This window comes from Seriola dumerili, unplaced genomic scaffold (genome assembly GCF_002260705.1).
Source record: "Seriola dumerili isolate Sdu_G_001 unplaced genomic scaffold, Sdu_1.0 BDQW01000088.1, whole genome shotgun sequence".
Taxonomy (NCBI): domain Eukaryota; kingdom Metazoa; phylum Chordata; class Actinopteri; order Carangiformes; family Carangidae; genus Seriola; species Seriola dumerili.
Genome location: NW_019174343.1, coordinates 9,898,670 through 9,918,530, shown reverse-complemented (window position 1 = coordinate 9,918,530; position 19,861 = coordinate 9,898,670). Strand labels below are relative to the sequence as shown.

General features: G+C 41.3%; 1 protein-coding gene across 6 annotated transcripts in view; it reads left to right on the top strand.

Annotated features, from left to right (window-relative positions):
* The window catches only part of slc2a9 (solute carrier family 2 member 9), a 106,700-nt gene extending 90,490 nt beyond the window's left edge, over positions 1-16,210 (top strand). For all 6 annotated transcript variants that reach the window (XM_022745196.1, XM_022745197.1, XM_022745199.1 and 3 more), the window contains one exon: positions 15,767-16,210. In XM_022745196.1, coding sequence (XP_022600917.1) covers positions 15,767-16,009 — 243 coding nt within the window. In that variant the 3' untranslated portion in view covers positions 16,010-16,210. The remainder of the gene's footprint in view (positions 1-15,766) is intronic.
* The last annotated feature ends 3,651 nt before the right edge of the window (positions 16,211-19,861 follow it).

Genomic DNA, 19,861 nt, shown 5'->3' with positions numbered 1-19,861 from the left:
AATGTGAGACATGACAGGAATGCTGAATATATACCCCGAGACACAGAAGCACTTTCACAGCCTCACATGAGCTGTAGTAATAGGTGGCCAACAAGATAAAAGAAAGTAACTTATGGTTGTTTTATTTTTTTATTTATTTAAATAAGGAGTCAGTAAGGAGGAAGATTCCTGTCCAACTGGACAGAGAAGCCCATTAACATGTCGTTAGCTTTTCAAACTGAGCTGAGAAAAAAAAAAACTCTACAATACGAACTATGAAAACTAGTGGTTCAGTGGCTAAGATGGAAGTCTCAACTGCAGAATCCCTTTATGTATTTTTTCTGGTATTGGTAAAAAAAAGTTCAAAACAGTCACTTAATCCTGGAGTATCTTTGAAGTGCGTCATATGAGACCCAAGAGACCTCCACTTTAAGGAGAATGAATGTGCTTTTTAAGAGTGGAGTAAAAAGCAAATACAACAGTTTCAGACTGAAGATCCTATTAATGTTTGAAATTGGAATGTTTTTTTCCTGGAAACTGCAAAGGTCCTCTTTCAATTTCTAAAACCTGACTATTGCTCCGAGCGGCTCCACATCACTGCCTCCTCTCATTTTACCTCCTTTGTCTCTTTGCCCTCTGTGCCTCTCCCTCTCTTTCTCTGGCCTCACAGCCTGTTTTTTTCTTTCCGTTATTCTTACCTCCACTCTTTTGTTCTTTACTTCAACTTCAAAAAGTGTTTTTCACTTCACAGCCTCCGCACCGAAGCACCCTCCTAGGAGTACACTGTGCTTGTACAGTTTAGAGTTGGGTTTAGTGGTGTTAGACGATATTGCCTGGTACCTGTTATTGGCCACTTGATGGATTAGTTGTGTTATGCTGAGGTTCAAGTTGAGTTTGGTGTATTGTTTTATGTTGCATTTCAAAAACCTTATGACTTATATACTGCAGTAGCCGCAAGTTTTCAAGTCTCTCATAAGTTTTTCATCCAAATAGTTCACACATATACAGTACTCCATTTCACCAATACCAAATGACACCTCACAGCGTTTTGGTCAGGAACTATTTCTCAACATCAGTTCTTCAGGTTCGTGCTGTTGTGGGCAAAACTGATTTTTCTGCATTCAGTGTCTCCGTTTCTGCTCTCTTTGTGTTCATCCTGATCCGTTTGGGAAGATTTTTCCACAGTTTTCCAACAGTTCCTGTTGACGAGTGTGGCAGTAATATATTAGTAACACATTATCTTAGAGTAGTGGATACTGTAGCTGTGCCACTGATACTGAGAGATGTCTGCTGTAGTGTACTGTCTTTCCACTCGCTCTACAGGACTCATCCGCACCTCCAGGTGAATGTACTGGGCCTTTGACTCTGTCTTCTTATCCCATTAATTGTCCCCAGGCCTCAGCTGCCTGCTCGCATTTCACTGATGTGACAATACATTAGGAAGCGCTCAGATTCACACAGAGAAAAAAGACATAGCTGACAGCTTTGTCCAAAGCACTTTTTCAGTATATTCAGTGCTTTCTAATAGTCTTGTCACAGCATGTACAGTATAAAAGCTAGTTTACTCTGGCAAACACTTTAAAAAAGTACAAACTAGTCTGTACATGCATGGGACTGCTGTCTTGTTTAAATTAGTTCCATATCTGAGTTAATTCAGTGTCTGTAGGAGACCTGACTATCCAGACACACACCAGGAAATCTGCTGTGTAACAAGGCCTGCGCTTACACCAATAAGCCAAACCAGTATCCTCCACAAACCAGTGGGAGAGGCACTGACAAGAACATTTTTTATTTTATTTTTTTTTGGTATTGCAGCATAAACAGCTGCTTACTCACCAGTCTAGAAGAAACGTTGCACGTTCAGTATCAAACTTACCTGGAAAGGAACGCCAATGTTAACACTATGTTGTAATGTTTCTTCTACTGACGTTAGCATGCTGCTAGTCCCGCCCGTTCCAATCCTCCAATTGGCCCTGAAGATGTGGCACTGCTCAGAGGATTTATTATAACCTCTTGTATCACAAAGACAGTGATGGCTGAAGCTCTTGTCAAGTGCCAATCACCACCACCTGCTCCCAGCAAGAAAGCTTGTTTGGCGACAGAGTAAACTTGCAAATAGCCCCTTCAAGAAGAATGTGGAGACGCGTGGAGCACCACCCGTTCTACTGACCTGCAGAGATGGGATGAACAGCTCTGAGACACACTGGTGGACTGACAGGGTCTGTCACACACATGCATATGAACTTTCTCAAAAGGACGTTAACAAAGGGTGTCTGGGTGTCTGATCTCAGGTCAGTACTAGTGGAATATGAATATGAGTCTGTGACATGCATGAAACAGCACAACAGAAGGCACAGACACAGTATATGGCTATTGACAAAATTGTTATGACAGACTGATACGGCTGTCCCATAAGCCTTTGTTATTGGAGAAGTGTATTCCTTCGTTTGTCATGTCCCAAATAAATCATCAGAACAATAATTTTGCATGCCATTATAAACCAACACCAATTAAAACATGTGCCACATTGTAGAGCAAGCATGGTGGTTTTCTGTCATGCCTGGGGGCAGACTGGCAGCATCCAGATTCAGCCTCTCCGTGGATAGGCCCAGAGGGGTTTACCACTCTGAGTGAGACTGTGAAATTCCCTTTTTGTGCCTTAAATACAAACATCCTGCTCAACGGGAGCTTTCACAGGTTTCCCAACAGGAGCTGGACTACCACCAACACTATTATAAACTGGATTTTGTCAGTCTGTCTGTGCCGGGGGGGGGAGCCAGCCGTCGAGGGTTTGTGTGTGAGGAAAAGTTATCCACCTGCACAAACTGTATCTCTGGCAGACCTGGCTGACAGACTGAGGGGCTCAGAGGATTTTCCCTGGTCAGCAGGTCTTCCTCTGTGTTTGTGGCTCCTGGGACTTGAGTGCTGTGCAGTGACAGGAGATGTGCACGGCTCCTCACTCTTAACCTGTGTGCCAACTCGTCAGGGTGGGTGATATAACATACCAGGGTGATGTAACCTGCTGTTAGGACTAATTATTTTTGGATTTTAATCTGGGAATTTATATGTATTATTACTGAATCAAAATGCGACAGGCAAGTGAAAATCTTATTGGGAAATGCAATTTACAACACCCCAGTAGCTACTAGCAGTATCACTCTTTTTAAATTCTCTGGTACATCAGCAGCAGCTCATTTGTGTTTCCACTTATTTTTTTCTTCACTTTCTATTATTATAAGCTGATTCTGATTCTGAGCTGTGAACAGTCTCCTCATGTGGCAGGTCACCACTTTTAGAAGTGTGAACCCATAGAAACCAAGTCAGTTTAAAAGAATCAGCTTCTTAAAAAAATCTGTGTAAATATGAAAAAAATAAATCACTGAGCTTTACCTGTTCTTGGGTCTGGAATCTGAATTCACCACCAGTACATTTCCACTGGCATGCCTCCCCATAAAGAGAGACTTACCATAGGATTTAATTCTAAGATCCTGTTAGGATTCAGAGCCATCTGGTCAGCTACTGTGAGCTACCGTGTGTCCAGTTGTCTGGTCACAGGCACAGGCCGAACGAGCATGCTGGAGCTGTATTTCCTCAGAAGATGCCTTAGATTTGGATTCAGAGCTCTTTTTTGTTTCAGAAAGGATTGGAAGTGAAAACAGTTTTGCTCTGCTCGCAGGGAGATTTCTCACCATATCTCTTAACTGACAAATATTTCCCGAGGAGGGATTTATTTTTCGTTAATAATTCCTTTTTGTTGTGCTGTACTGAAGGCTACATTACAATCCCCCACATTACACACTCTTTATGCTATATTTCAATATCACACATACACACACACCAGACACTGAGACACATTTCAGTTACATAACCTGGAGTGGGGAACTTTTGTCTCCCCCTTCTGGCAGTGAGAGTAATTACACAAACACTGTCGAATAGAGAGAAATTTCCACTGTTCAGTAGAGTTCATATAAAAGCTACATAGCCTACTCCAAATATTTTTACAAAGACCAGTCTGTCCAAGAGCAGTCAGGCGATATCCATGTCCCTTCTCTTCTTTCAGCGCGGAAAAACCAAACCAATGGTAATTCGTGTTTGTTCTCGCTGTCAAACGCGTTCTTTTTTTAGATTGTAATCCTTCCTCTCAATTCTGACTTTTTTTTTTTTTTTAATATCCGGAGCACTAGCAACTTTTCTTGGATGCTTCCGGTTTTCCCACCCAACTCCTAGTTGCTGTACTCCGTCTCTGTCGCTATGGTTACTCCCCTCTTAAGCTCTCGCAACCTTGCTGGTTGACATAAAATGCATCGCTACCAGTGCTTCGACTTGGAAAGTGACTTAATCAGCCCTGCGTGGAATCATTTGGCAAAGGGTTGAATGTAACGCACATTCATTCATATGTTACATTACTGCACTCCAGCTTTAAGTTCTGCTTGATGAGAGAAACTAAGACAACAGCTCTGTTCAGTGAGCTACTGTAACTTAATTAGACAAGCTGTGACTTTGATGTGACTTTGTACAAATGCAAAGAGAGGGAACTGCTTGCAACAAACAGGCTTTATCTGATCTGCTCTGTGAACGAACACAGAAGATAATGAGCCTTATTATGGGCATTTGCTCATTACTGAAGGTTTTTATTGGGCGGGAGAGGGAGAGTTTTTTTGTTAGGAAAACAAAGAGTACCATAGCCTGCACTATATGTGTATTCTGTATTCGCTCTCTCTCTCTCTCTCTCTCTCTCTCTCTCTCTCTGTCTGTCTTGCGCTTCTTCTCCCTCTCTCTTTGATGTTTTCTAGCAGTCTTTAATGTCTCAGCAGGCGTCCTAAATGAGTACATTCTTCATCCTAACTGCACCAAGTTGGATCCAATAGGCTCTGATGTACTTTGAAGCTTCATTAACCATCTCTCACTGATCTGTTTCATCGCTGCGTGTCAAATCCTCACATTCATCTCGCCCTAATATGAATGCGGGTCATACAGTACCTGTGACGATGAAGCGACGACAGCACCCTCAGATGAGTCTGAATTACTCTACATGCTAAATGTAGAGTAATTCAGACTCATCATTCATTCATGTGTATCCTGACCTATAGTATCAGCTCTGTCTGTTTATACAGTGGTTGTTATTGTATTGCAGGGAGGGGAAATCAATGTGGCATTTTAGTTTGCAATGGTCACATGTAGGAAGTCTGGCTCTTCATTTTACTGCCCACATAGTAGTGCACCAGCCCTGCGCTCCTCTTCTGCCACCCCTTTCTCAAAGAGTCATGTCTTTTTCCTGTTTGTTCCTCTGCAGTACACTCACATCTTCCTCCCAAGGACTTTAGCCAAGTGATTCACTGAGTAGATGTAACTTCATCTGCTGCTCCCCTGAGCTCTTTTACATATTCAAACAACCACAAAATCTTCACCCGTCACTGTCTCTTTGTCTTTTTCCTCTTCACGCTCTTTCTAACGCATCAATCTCCCAAGGCCACAAACAAAAAGTACTTTGGTGTGTGTGTGTGTGTGTGTGTGTGTGTGTGTGTGTGTGTGTGTTTTAAATCAAACATATTATTTAGAGATTAGCTGACTTGCATGTTTCCATTAAGGCTTATTTCTCTGTGCTCTACGCTAGACCCTGGGTGTTGGTGAATTTGTTGGTACAGTTTCTCATATGAGAGCGAAAAGCTTTAGAAGAAAACTTAAAATAATGTGTAATATGTAAAGATGGAGCAATAGCCATAAGGCAGTTGACTAAGTTTAGCATAAAGACTGAAAACAGAGGGGATACAAGCAGCCGGGCTCTCTCTGAAGTTAAAAGAAAAAAATGCATACCAACACCTCTAAAGTTCTTGTTCACTTCTAGTTCACTTCTAATCCATATGCAAAGTAAAAACAACAGTTTGTGCTTCCAGGGGAGTTACGATCAAATATAAGACCACCCTGGTAAAAGGATTACCTCTCCTTCTCCAACTCATGCTTTTGGAAAAAGAGCTTTTGAGAACAGGAAACACTTTCAGTCTAGTCCTGTTTCCCTGAGTTACTATTAGTCCAAAGAGAAGACAGTCTTCATCCTTGAAGCCTTTTCTCTCAAAAAAGTTGAAATATGAAATACTTCCATCAAAGCATAATGTAAATCCCACATTTCTGTAGCATGTTTATCTTTCATGTCAGCACACATTTTGCTATCAGGGTTGAAATGATTTTCCCTGGTGTGTGATTGAGCTCTTCATCGCCTGTAACAGTAATGGCATCTCAACACGTGACTCTGTCCGCAGCCTCTTTCTGTAGCAAAGACGTCAGGGAGCACTTTCAACTTGTTTTCACGCGCCATGAATTTATTTCCTCTGTGGCAGGAAAACACTTTACACAAGCCATGAGAGAACTCGCTATATATAGACTTGAAAATACTTGCTAGCCTAGCAACATTAAGCCTTCTACTACTACTACTACTACTACTACTACTACTCTCCCGTTCAAAAAGAATATCAGATGTGGTGAATACATAATACATAATGTCTAGTCCTCCAATATAAAATGACTCAATTTTTGCAAACTTAATTTCCATAGATGTTCAGTTCTGTACGTATTGACAGACACGAGATTGGAAATGATTATCTCATCCAACTCCAGACAAATGTGTTAACAAAACATGACGTGCCATCATTGTCTGGGTCATTTAGAAACTGCTGACATTTAGAAAAAGCAATTGGATAGATATTTCACAAAATAGCATTTAGACTAGAAGTATTACCTTTGTGCTTACCTGCCAGCGATTTGAAGTTTACATGTTCAATTATTTATTTCCTATTGTGAGAGATGTCCAACTGTCTGCCTTATAATTGCCCTCTGTGCCAAGGACATAGTTCAGCTCTGCTTTTTATAGAGACAGAACTTTGCCCTTGGTCATAACGTCCCACTTGTCCCTCATTAGATCCTAATGACATTTGACATTGCAATCTTTGTGAGTTGAAAAAAACAAACAAAAAACATAGATATGTATGCTGCCGTTCATGCCCTCTTAAACCTACTGTTTGCTCAACTTATTCAGGCACTTTTTTCCCCCCCACACACTGGACTTCATTTGCAGAAAGAGTCAGTAGCTTTTTGTTCAGCTGTGTACAAAAAAAGTAATTTACTGTTAATAGAATTACCTGGTGCAGGTTGAGGAGCTTTGCTTAAGCCTTTCATCTGTCAGAGAGATTTTTAATGATGAGAGATTTTGTCCTGCTTTTATGTAGTAATTTCACAGCCTGGCGTAATCGTTTTGCAGAAAACAACAGCGTACACTGCGGGTGGTAGGAAACATCTTCATATTATTAAATTTATGATTGAGTGAATACATAAAGAACACACATAATTTACTTCAAATTGAAACATACCTTATTACATACCTTATTATAATTCTAATCTTGGGAAATGGGAACATAATTGGAGTATATTGCTTTGTCTAAGTATTTCTACCTAGAATTGGCCTGTCACAACATTGACTGACTAAGAGCGAGTGCAGGAAAACATCCAAGTTAATGCTTCAAAGCTCTGAGAGGCACGGCAGTTGATACCAGTGAATATGCACATGCGTGCTTTATTTCTCTACTTAATAGATAGTATTGTAATTGTGTTAAATTTACTGTATGTACTCCACACAACATTATAGAATTTATAATGCATGAATATTTATCGATTTATAGATATTTGTTTGTGTCGCTCTCAACTGTTCAATCATGTTAATCACACAGGATTATAGACAGACTATATGCCTATATCATCATTTAAAGGATTCGTACGGCCAGGACTGTGGTTAATCCCCGAGGCCGTCAGCATTTTGTGTGCCTCATCTGCATCCTTAGTGTTGTATTGAATTTTTCCAACACTCCATTGTGCCTAGAAATACTGCAGTGTGCATGTGTAAGCTTCATAGCCGTGTAACTCAGGAATGAGTCTGACCTCTAGTCGACGCAGTTAGATGCAGGCATTTAGCCCCAGGCATTCATCAGGACTTTTTGCAAGCGGGATTCGGTTATAGTCACACTCGGCTGAGGATAAGCAGAGACGACATGAGCACAGGACGTTTCAGGCATAACCTTGTTAGGTTCTGAAAACAGGCGCAGGGATTCATAAAATCATTAACATATCACTCCACTATATCCAAACAATAAACCTAATGTGGCGGAACTACACAGCAAATGCAAATACAGTACACCTATCTCCATTACAGCACGACTTCATGGGGCGAACAGAATGTCTTATTTCTGTTCATGCACGAGTGAACACATATTGTTTCCACAGTATAGCTCACGGCATCAAATGGCATGCTCCTACTGCTGCAGCTGAATGCTACGTATACCATCTAAAAATGCTAAACTACAGTTTAAAGACATGGTCGAGGTAAACGACACACTAAAAGGTGCCATTGATGACTAGAGTGAAGAGCTTTCACCAGTTTGAGGGAGAGAGGGTTAGAGACCAAAGATTAAAAAGCAGTTAAATCTCAACATGTGCATTTTGCATGAATACAGTTTCCTTGGAAGCTTACTATACTTACAGCCCATGACTCTAAATCAACACTTCTTGCAGTATAAAACAATATCCTGTATTATCCTGTAAATGTATTATTCTAGTCAACGATACACACACATACACACACACAAGATGATCTTATTGTAACCTGAAGGACAGATAGAGTTAGACAAAAGTCAGGACAGAAGTTTGAGATCAGAGTGAAACTTTGCTCGCGGCATGCTGGACATTGTAGTGATGTTGGGTTGACCTTCTGTCAAATGTTTTCTCTGCAGCCCCTGCAGATGAACCTAATTTTGTCCTTTCAGTCAGCTGCACCAGTGTGTCATGTGTTGGGGGCAAAGACTGAACTGAGAACTAAAATAGATGAGAAGGGCATATCAAACTCTCACATAGTGGTTTCTTAGAGGAGGAAGTTGTTATTCTCCCAGGATCCGTCATCTTTTTTTTTTTTCTTTTTTTTTTTACTTTAGTCTTATTGATTTTAAGAGGAAACAAAAACAGAGCAGAAAAATAAAACGAGAACAGATCAGATTACCTAAAGTAACACGTACTGGTACTCGAGCTCACACTGATTACAGGTTTCCTGTATGTTCTGGGCTAGCTCTCTAATTTTGACAGGAGGTACGGATGTGTGGGTTATCACTAAAACAACTTAATTGCCCAGATACAAACACATATTGGTCAAAACAACTTTTTTCAATGTCAGCGGGTATATTAAGGTACCCTGTGGGGTTTTTGACCACTAGTGGTGTTGCAGAACAATGAGCACATCCCATATTGCTTTTATCTGATGAGGAGATACACCTTTCTGCCAACTGCAGAGGCGGTAACTGTGGACAAGTACCTAAAGGAGATTAAGACAGCAAACAATACAGGTTCTCACACATTTGAAAAGGCTTTGCAAGGGTACAATGAGGCAGGGAAGTAATATAACATGGTTTTCAGAACTTCAGGAAAAACAAATTCAATTTTAGTAAGAAAATAATGTCAGATTCTGGGTAATGAATACACTCCTCCATCCTGACGTATCAGCTGTAACAAAAATTTACATTTTGTACAATTACACAGTTAAGCTAGTGTTACACTTTCCACATTTGTGAGTACGTGAGGTTCCTCATGTTGCCAATTTCATCATCAGAGGGTTTACGTGAGACTCTGTGCCTGTATTTGGTCATAAAACTAAGTACTGGACAAAGTTATGGTAAAAGATGAAAAGTTAAGTTAAGGGATAATGAAAGTTATATTGCAATGTGTCCTCTATGGTCTTTTGAATATCTGTAGCAATTTTCACAGCAATCTATCCATCAGGTGAGAAGATAGCCTGAGCCACAAATATCAAATCATGGTGGTGTTGGAGAAAAAATCTGCAAATTAGTCAGCGGGCTTCATCCTCTGGGAAATGTCTGTGCTGAATTGTATGATAATCCATCCAATATGTGTTGGACGGACCTACTGGCCCTCCCATTCCTAGAGTTCCACTATTGTGGCTAAAAGCTAAAATAAAAAAGGATCAAGTATGCACACTAGCACCTGAGAGAGAATTATTATGCCATATTAAAAAAAAAAGGGAAAATTTACCAATTCAGTTTTAAATTATTTCAACATTCATCTCACAGTAACATTTAGTCCAATATTTAGCAATTGCTGTAAAGTCTTGTTATAGAATTTGATTCTCTCCTCTGGCTTATTTCTTCATAAAAAATGGAATAGCAAACCCCTTTTTTACTTTGTTATTTCATGTTGATGCATCAAAGTGTTCTGAGACTTTTTCCTGTTTCATTCTCACAGTGTTTATTTGCCCTTTTGCGTCTAATAATTGCTCACAATATGAAGAAGAAGGAGATATCTGTTGCCAGGATTAGAAGGCAGTACTGTTGAAGTGATTTTGAAACACTTACAGAAATGTGCTGAGCTCTACCGATTTCACAATGCAGAAAATATCATTGTTCATTAGTTTTAATGATTAGAGGAGGGCAACGCTGTGTTGTCATGAAAGTGTCAGATCTACATTTGTATGTGGAACCTCATCTGGAGAGTGTAAGCAGATCCACGGGACTCCAGTTATAAACCTCGACATTGTCTCGCTACACTGTCATCTCCTTCTCCTATGTGTGATTTAACTCTTGAACTTAGTGAGCCTATATATGAACAGGTCTGTCTAGCACATGACAGACGGTCATGCACAGATAGGACGACAGAGAGAAGAGATGTAATGTGATGATAAAATAGACGGCTCCTTTAGGATTAGTGGCAAAAGATAGAAGTGGAGCTGAATATGCTATTAAACAGATAATAGAGGCTTACAGAAAAAGAGGTAGAGACGCTGACCAAAGAGCGTGAGTGTGAGAGACAGAAAGCGACAAATGCTTATTTTTATCCAGCCATCGCCTCAAATATTGCAGTGTTGGTTTTGTTGGCTGGGGTCGTGCTGGGCTCACTTACTCCCAAACACACACAGGGCATCCAGATCACAGCAGTGACTCACTGGTTACTGACTGGCACCTGAAAGCAGCTCTGACCCCGGTTCAGAAAACACACTGCTGCACCGTCACATCCCTTCACCTCCATGACAGGCCACCACTGAGGTGTCACTTGGGCTTCTTTAAAGGACTGACTGGGTAATTGTTTAACAGAAGGGAGGCACACTTAGGACATGAATAAAAATGTGTAATACATTTAAAGACATGAATGTTGCTAGAATAAACTGCACATTAGTGATAGTTGATATATACAGTTTCTTTATTCAGTTTTATAATTTTGTTTTGTGTCTCCTTATAGTTGAGTTGAGTTAGTTTAATTCATTTCATATAACCCAATATCAAAAATTTACCACCAGGGGGGCATTAATAATTTCAGTTGAAAATAGGCTGATTAATTATTGCCTGACACCTTGGACCCAGACGGTGCTGAACATTGTTTTGCAATAAAATTGCAAGGAAATCCCAACGTCTCCATTTAAAAGAGAATGTTACACTGAACACTTTATCACTGTTTTATCCATTTAGATAAATAAATGAGAGCAAATCAAAGGTGAAGCAAAAACACAATAATCCCTATAAGGGAATAGATTTAACTTCCGTTCAGTGTATTAGATTCCTCAGTCAGTTTTTATTCAGTGTGCAGCACTGGTTTGGCAGTGATATCTACAATACAATATAGTTTCTTGGCACAGTAACCTCTTACATTTTTTTCCCATGACCTCATTTAACTGACCTCATTCACCCACTGTTGAGGCAGATTATTATGTCATAGCTCTGTGCTGATTAAAAAGCACCATCAGTTCATTTTCAGTTGACACACAGCAGCTCTGCAGCCTGTTGCAGGTTTCCACACCGATTGTCTTATTTAAACTCTCCACAGAGATTTCTTATTTAGCCTGCCCTTTTCTTACCTTAAATCTCGCCCTTTTGCACAAATCCACATTTTGGAGAGATAGGTTGGAAATAATGGAAAAAGGGGTTATTGTTGTGCACAGTCTATGAATTACAATAAGAACACTGGCAGAGCAAACTTATTGCAATTCCTCCTTAAAACAGAACTGGTGACACACGTCATGGCAGATCACTGGAAGTTAATAGAGCTATGAAAATATATATATGGAGAGAGACATGAATAGTGACAATCAAGTGCAAATGATATTGCAAATGTTTGACAGGACTATGATTTTATGAAGAAATATGCCAGATTAGAGTTCAAACCACTTTATAATGCAGTCAGGTATCAACCATGGAAACTAACAGTGATGCGTGACAGAATCATCTGAATTACTGTCACGTAGCCGACGGGCATCACTGGCATATGTAAGCAGGATTGTTTCAGCTTTTTTATTGTTTCCATGAAAAAGGTGACTACCTCTGAATCCACAGGCTGTAAACCTTTTGAGGGGATGTCCTTATGGGTGGAGGGGGAGATTACATTGATTGACAATACAGTCTCACCATGTGCTCCACTTAAATTGCTGTGCTTGAGCTTTTGAGTGGATTACACAATCTAAGATCTATGAGTGACCTTCCGATCTCAATGTTTTAAGCCATTGCGGATGGAAAGTCGTAGAAAGAAGTACATTCACACACATAAAAACTGGGAAACTGCTGAGAGAGATTGTGTGATAAGATCGAAAGCTCCAGAAGAGCAACTAAATAGACACCGTGGTGCGAATGCTCTCAATTTCAGATAGATTCTGATTATTTTGATAGGTTAACATAACATAACATTAGTTTAACATAGCATGCTGTCACGTGAAAACCATCTCCAAATTCCAAAAATTTCCATTTTGGGTTTAGAAAATTCCCCACTTTTTAAACTACATAAATATTTTAAAAACACATAGATTTATCTTAGAAAATAAATAAATAATGAAAGCAGACCAATTTTTATTTAATCATGAAAAGCTTAGCAGTGTAATTACTTGTTAGCATTTAATGAGCTTTTCCAGTTACTTTCAAACACTGAACTGAATGCAGTTGGCTCATATATGATTAATCGTCACGATTAATTTTACAGTGGGTCAATAACAGGCTCTATTAGTTTATACAACTGTCAAGGCTAATGAGCTATCAAACCTGACCACATTCATTAGTATGCTTTGAGTTTGTATGCGTTTGTATTTGTCGCCCATGAATGAGGATTATCAGCGCTATGATCCATAACTGTGAAGCTAAACGATTGTTTGCCTTCCCGCTGCTGTGCCCCCAGAGTGTGACAGCATTGATACACAGTAATCAATAAATCCGCTAAACAGCTCAGTGTGGACATTTGCAGAGTAATCTTATGTACATCACAGACAGTGTCCCTGAGTGTGTCTCCCACTGGGACAATTCAGCACGATGTTTAAAAGCCTACACACATGCAAATAACCCCCCACCACCGCAGCATGACACAGTGTTGCCGCAGAAACTACGTTACTGAGACAGTATATTTCCACGCAACAGATAAACGCTGGACCAGGACATCTTCTTAAATGTCTCCAGCGGATTTATGTCCACATGGGTGTTTAAACTTTGTTTTCTCCTTTGCCCCGTCTTGTCCTGTCCTGTCCTCTCCTGTCCTGCCCTTTCCTCTCCTTTCTTGTCCTCTCCTGTCCTGTCCTGTCTTCTGCTTTCCTGTCCTGTCCTGTCCTGTCCTGCTTCATACCCTTGTATTTTGTCCCATCCCTTCCTGTCCCATTTTGCGCTGTTCTGTTCTATTCCTATCCACTCTGTCTCGTCCTGTCCCCTCATGTCCTGTCCTATCCCTTTCCGTTGTGTCGCCTCCTGTTCTGTCCTACACTGGCCTGTCCTACTCTGTCCTGAATCACACTTTTCTATCATAGACTGTCCTTTCCTCCACTTTTCAGTGCAATCCCATCTTGCCCTGTTCTGTCCTGTCCTGTACTGTCCTTTTCTGTGCCGTCCTGCACTAGCCTGTCCCATCCCTTCTTGCCTTGCATTGTTCTTTACTAGTCTGTCTCGTTCTGTCCTGTCCTAGTCCATCCTGTCCTGCCCTGTCTTGTTCCATTCTTTCCATTGTTGTCCTGTTCTTTCCTAGCCTGCACTGTTCTGTCCTATCCCACCCCCTCCTTTACTGTCCTGTCTTGTCTCATTCTGCACTGGCCTGGTCTATCCCATCTTGTCTTGCATTGTTCTATCCTAGACTGTCCCTTCCTGTCTAAGACTATCTTGTCTTGTCCTGTCCCATCCCATTCTATCCCGTCCTGTTCATTTCTGCCCAGTCTTGTTCCATCCTGCACTGGCCTGTCCTACCTCATCCCGGGTCCATCCCCTCCTGTCCTGTCAATTCTCATGCCGTCCCATCCTGTCCCACTCCATCCAGTCTTCCACTTTTCTGTCCTGTCTCATCCTGTCCGGTCCCAGCATTCCCAGGATTCCCCATCGCTGCCAACCCCTCTCTCACTCTGGGTGCAACATGTGTTTGGCCATGAGCCGTGAAAATATGATTCACGTTTGTATGTTTGTGTATCTGCAGCCACTGATGGGTCTCTGTGTGCATGCCTAATTGTTTGTGTGTGTGCACCAAACTGAACCCAGCTGAGCCACCTCAGCAGATCAAAGGCTTATCCCCCGTGTCAAATACGGGACCGTCTCATTCTCCTCAATCCACGGCGCTTGCAAAAATTCGATTAATGACAGACGGGATGGACGCAGAGAAGTCCTGTTTGTACCATGACTCATCTCCTATGACAACTGGGAGAGAAAGGCAGTATTTCTGAGGAACTTGCTAACTTTGCAGACGAGCGTTACATCACAGAGGCGGCGCGGAAACTGGGTCAGGCCCTTTGCACGATGCTCTGTTTTTTCTTTTTTTTTTTTTTTTTTAGTGCTATTATGAAATACACCAAACAGAGGAAAACAGTGTCAGGCTAACAGCAGTGGTGATATAACCGCTGAAATCAAAGCAGTAAGTAGTTCGTCATTGAGGTCATGCTTGTTTGGACACTGCATTTCTAATACCAGGTACATAGCGCTGCATTTGAGTTCTGTCCCCTCGTAAGCGAAGGATTATAGCTCAGTGACATACTGCCGAGGGTCAGTCAAGTTTCTCTGCCCTATGCAAAATCTCTCTCTCAGACTCTTCCCCTTTCTCTCTTCCAGCTCTCTCTCTCCCTCTTACACACACACACACACACACACACACACAAAAACCCTCTCTCCATCTCTAAATCTCCCTCTGGGTAATCAGTCAGTGTGTATTTTTAAATCTGTCACTAATCTCTATTATTGGCATAACACACTGGACAAGGTTAGCTTTCATACTTTGGGTGCTGCGACATAGTTCAATGCACAAGCACACAAATACTGTTCCGGAATCTAAACTGGAAAATTTGCACATACCCTCGCAACACCTTTTCAGCGGAATATCATGGGGATGTTGCGACATCCTCAGCACAACACACGCAGATGACAAAACAGATGCCACAGACGACGTCTCTCTGGAGTTGGCAAGAGTTTAGGATGGCTGGAAAATGACAGGATTTAGCTCTGTGGAGGGAGGGAGAAGAGTAATCATCAAAATGGTTTAAATGCTAAAATAGGAAAATCATAAAAATAAATCTTAACAGTAGGCATCATGTTTGATGCAGTAATAATGAATTGTGTTTACCAGGAATCTTGAAAACAATGAGACTGCGAGAGACATTTTAGTCCTGAATTAATGTCTGTGTTTAATGTTGATTAACAAATGTTCATTTCTTTTTCAGAGTTCCTTTCAGAAAATGTGTGCAGCGTTTTAAAGAGAAAAAAAAATCTATCTAACTTAACTCCTCCACGTTTGTTTTCTCTTGGTGTAGGAGACACTGCAGACCTTTTCCTTCCTGGTGTTTGTGGTGGTCTGCGTCTCAGGATCTATCTACCTCTGCGTCGTCCTCCCTGAGACCAAAAGTAAAACGTTTCAAGACATCAGCCAAAGCTTTGCCAAGATCAACAAAATCCCCGTCCCCTCCCCCGGCCAGGAAATGGAGCTGGTTCTGTCCATCAAGCCTGACACGTGTGAAAAAGTCCAAGATGTTGTTAAGATGGAGAGTTCCTTCTAACAGGGCAAACTACACTCACTGTGGAGAAGCAGGGTTGAAATATAAACTGAAAGTATTTGTTGTTTGTACATATTTATTTAATCACTGTGATTTTGATTATGGCACTTTCAGTACATTTTGATATTTTGTATATGTTTTATATGACTGGAATATTTAGGAGTATTATAGTATTTCAATTTACAGCAGTTATTTGTGTGTGTCTCTTATTAAAATGAAACAAACCAACTGCATCTCATGTTCTGTTGTCTTGTCAGTTTACAGTATAAAACAACAGTATAGATATTGCAGAAACCCTGGAAGGTTTAGGTCGTGCATCAGTTACAAAAGAGATAGCAATGTGGGGTGGGGGGGGGGGGGGGGTGGGGGTGGGGATGTGCACAAAATATTGATTCTCTCTACAATATCAAACTTGATTGATTGAATGAACTGATCAGTTGGCATTTGCTGTAAAATTGGACACCATAAAACCAAAACAATGAGCTGAAAGAAGGTCAAACACCCCATAATGCTCAGGAGAACTGCAGAGTCAGGTGATAAGTCTTTGTGGATTTGTCAATGCAAATGACTCAGATCCATTTAAATGTTTATCATAGCAGCTTTAATGAACCAAATTTCCTATATTTTAAGGTAGAACAGAGTGTTTGAGCAAAAGGAAGCTGATCATACGTCATGAACCACACAAGCTGTAGTAGCGTCTCTTCATCTTGGTCAGATTTCATCTTTGTTGTTGTCCCAAAGCAGCTTCATAATGAGAGGGGGCAGATGTGTGTCTGAGGAGAGACATATTTTGCAGGATTATAACCCTAATGCTGATGTCTTGGTTAACTTCCTAATATAGACAACAAGAGCGAGAAGCCAGATAGCACAGTAAAGCTGACAGGGACAGTCTTTTGGAGTCTCTCCAAAATTGAAAGGAGCCAAGGCTACTTCCCACCAGATGGCGAGAGCCAGCGGAGGAAGTGATCTGAACAGAGGCAGACAAGCGTGGCATTGGCTAGCAGTCACAGTTTGCTCCACAGTGGGGTGTACTCAACATTTCAAAGTCCACTGCCTAGAGGGCCAACATCCCACAGTCTCGTATGGACTCGCATGGCCGCAGACACAAAGGTGTGTGTTTCATGCTGTGATAAAGGGTGTCCAAGTACTCATATGGTATTGTAGAAGAGAGGAATTTCAATGCATCATCACTTTCAGTTTAATTCCTGATCATATCCAGTGACTCAGCACTGCATATTACATTTGTCCAGCTGACAAGCAGACATGGAGGTGAGGGGAATGGTACGTCTCTCGTAGCTCTGCTCCAGCATGGTACTCCGGATGAGTTACATTCTCAGCAGCGTTTGTTAGTGGGTAATTGACAGAGAGGTTTACTGATGATTGCTGGTGGGAGAATAATTATGTCGCCTCATATCTACAAAGGCATAAATAACATACATTTAATAGGATGCACTTGATGCTAATGCTGTTTGATAAATTGCTGTTTGTCCAACCCATTAGATATCCTCTCATGAAGTTAAATTAATTTCCCTTGCCCCTGCTGTAGTGAGAAAGAAAGAAGTGTGTTGTGGAGAGGTGGGGGTTCATAACTGAAATATACTGGAATTTAGTTTTGAGTACAAACTATTTTTGACCTAGCACTGACAATACTCCAAAAGTATTTGTTTTTCAGTGAATTACTCCTTTTAAGAGGGTCATCATAAAGGACTCTCCCTGGTTAAAAGTTATCCAAAGGATAAAAAAAAAAAAGACAGCTCTGGCCTTTTAATGAAATAAGAAATATGAAAATCACAATCCATAACAAATTTTCTTTCTTTCACATTTATTTCAAGCCAAGGCTGCAAGTGTTCATTTAATTTTAGATGTGGTCAACAGCCCTCTTTTGATGTGATGAACACACTGAACAGTCACTGGTTGTGGCCCCTGGTCTCTCCAGCAGCACCTTTAGTGAGGTTGCTCTGAATGAAGCGTGTGCATCAGACTGGGCAGTAGGCCACAGAAAAATTGTCTTTGCAATTCTTCGCCACACACGGCCAACAGTTTCATCATCATCATCATCATCGTCATCGTTTGCCATCAACATTTAGCAAAGTAGGAGTCCAAATATGGTGGTTCAGCTGGTGCATAAACACAAATGTCATATTTCCTACTTAGGTGCCGCTAACTTCTGAGCAGTAGTGTCTTTATCCAGCTCAGCCTGGCCGCTGCCCACACACACACACACACACACACACACACACACACACACACACACACACACACACACACACACACACAAATAATATCTCAGTCTGGCTCATGATGTCTTTAAAACAAATAGTAAATTGGCATACAGTGTGATAATTTAAAGATTTAAAAAATGTTGGTTTTGAATGTTCGCAGTCATTTACAGACATTGCTTTTTTTTATTGGTTGTATTTGATCTGGCTCACAGCATCACCTGACTTGCCACTCAGGCTTTTGCAGTGACTGTGTCTACTGGAGGCTTGAGTGTATCTCCTGTTCAGTATCCTAATGCTTCGCAGTGACAGGAGGCCGGGCTCTTCACTCTGCAGGTGTCTCACTTCGGTGCTGAATGAGCCATTTTACACTGTGTTTTGCCTCAGCAGCTGAACTGAACAACTAAAAATGTGTCTTTGCTCTATTCATTATGCAGGAAGCTGCCTCTCTGAGTAGATCACACCCTGTTCATCCAAAGTACAAAAGAGTCAGCAGATGCTTTTTTGTCCCTTTTCCTGTACAGTCATCAAACCACAAAATATTACCTGTTATATCATTCCATGCCAGAAAGAGTCACAGTTGGTGTCTCAGTTAAATATTTGCAGTGATCATCAATGGACTGATGGTTCTGTTGTGAAAAGCAAATGTGGCGTTTTTGGCCACAACCTTTATCAGCCTCCTGCGAGTTTCCAGTCTTCTAAGGCTTTTTTTTAAAACCCCTTCAGTTTTACTTACAAGATTTTTTTAATAATAAGTTACATATCATTTTCTGCCAGTGAAATAATGTGAATTTCACAGAAAATTTCTTCCAATGTTTACAGAAAATAACAAAGTACAAGTTGGGAAATGCAGACAATATATCATGTTTTTTTTATAGTGTAACTTCATAGTACGCAGTTTATTTAGCAGTATTACAATAAGACCAGAGGATTCTGAGATTTTTGTGTTTTAATGCAGGACTAATGCCTGTCTGAATACAGTCTAACACAGACTATAGACAGATTCATACAGAGCAGCTCTAGACTGCACTGTTTACAATAGACAATAGAGCAGGAAGGGGGGGGGGGGGGCGAGAGAGGAGAGAGAGAGAGAGAGAGAGAGAGAGAGAGAGAGAGAGAGAGAGCAGATGGGGGTGAGGGAGGGAGAGAAAGCGTGGGGGGGGGGCTTGTAAGGAAAGGTGAGGAGAGACAATACAGGAAACTGGGGGTTAGCAGGCTGTAGAGGCAAGGAGGGGGGGGTGGGGGTGGCAGAGGTAGCGTGGGGCTGATGAGCTCGGCGAGGCACAGCCAGATGTGACGCATGTCTGTGGCAATGTAGTCTGCAACTTCCAGGATCTCCAGTAGACCTTTAAAGAGCTGCCCGGCTGACAGGACTCCTGCCCTGTGCAAGTCGAGCAGCAACAGGCCCATCTTCCTCCCAGCATTGCCGCTGGACTCAAATGTCAAGTCCATGACTGACAAATACATGGAGGACAGAGGGGCTGGTTTGCTCTGCAGCGGTGTACGGGGCTTCCTTCACGTCATCTCTGTGGCGGTATCTGTCAATAAGATCCTCAGAGGAAGGTCTCCAAGTCCTCCTCTGTGAATGAGGGTTTAGCAGGAGGAGGACAAATGGAGCCAGTCTTGATATTTGTGA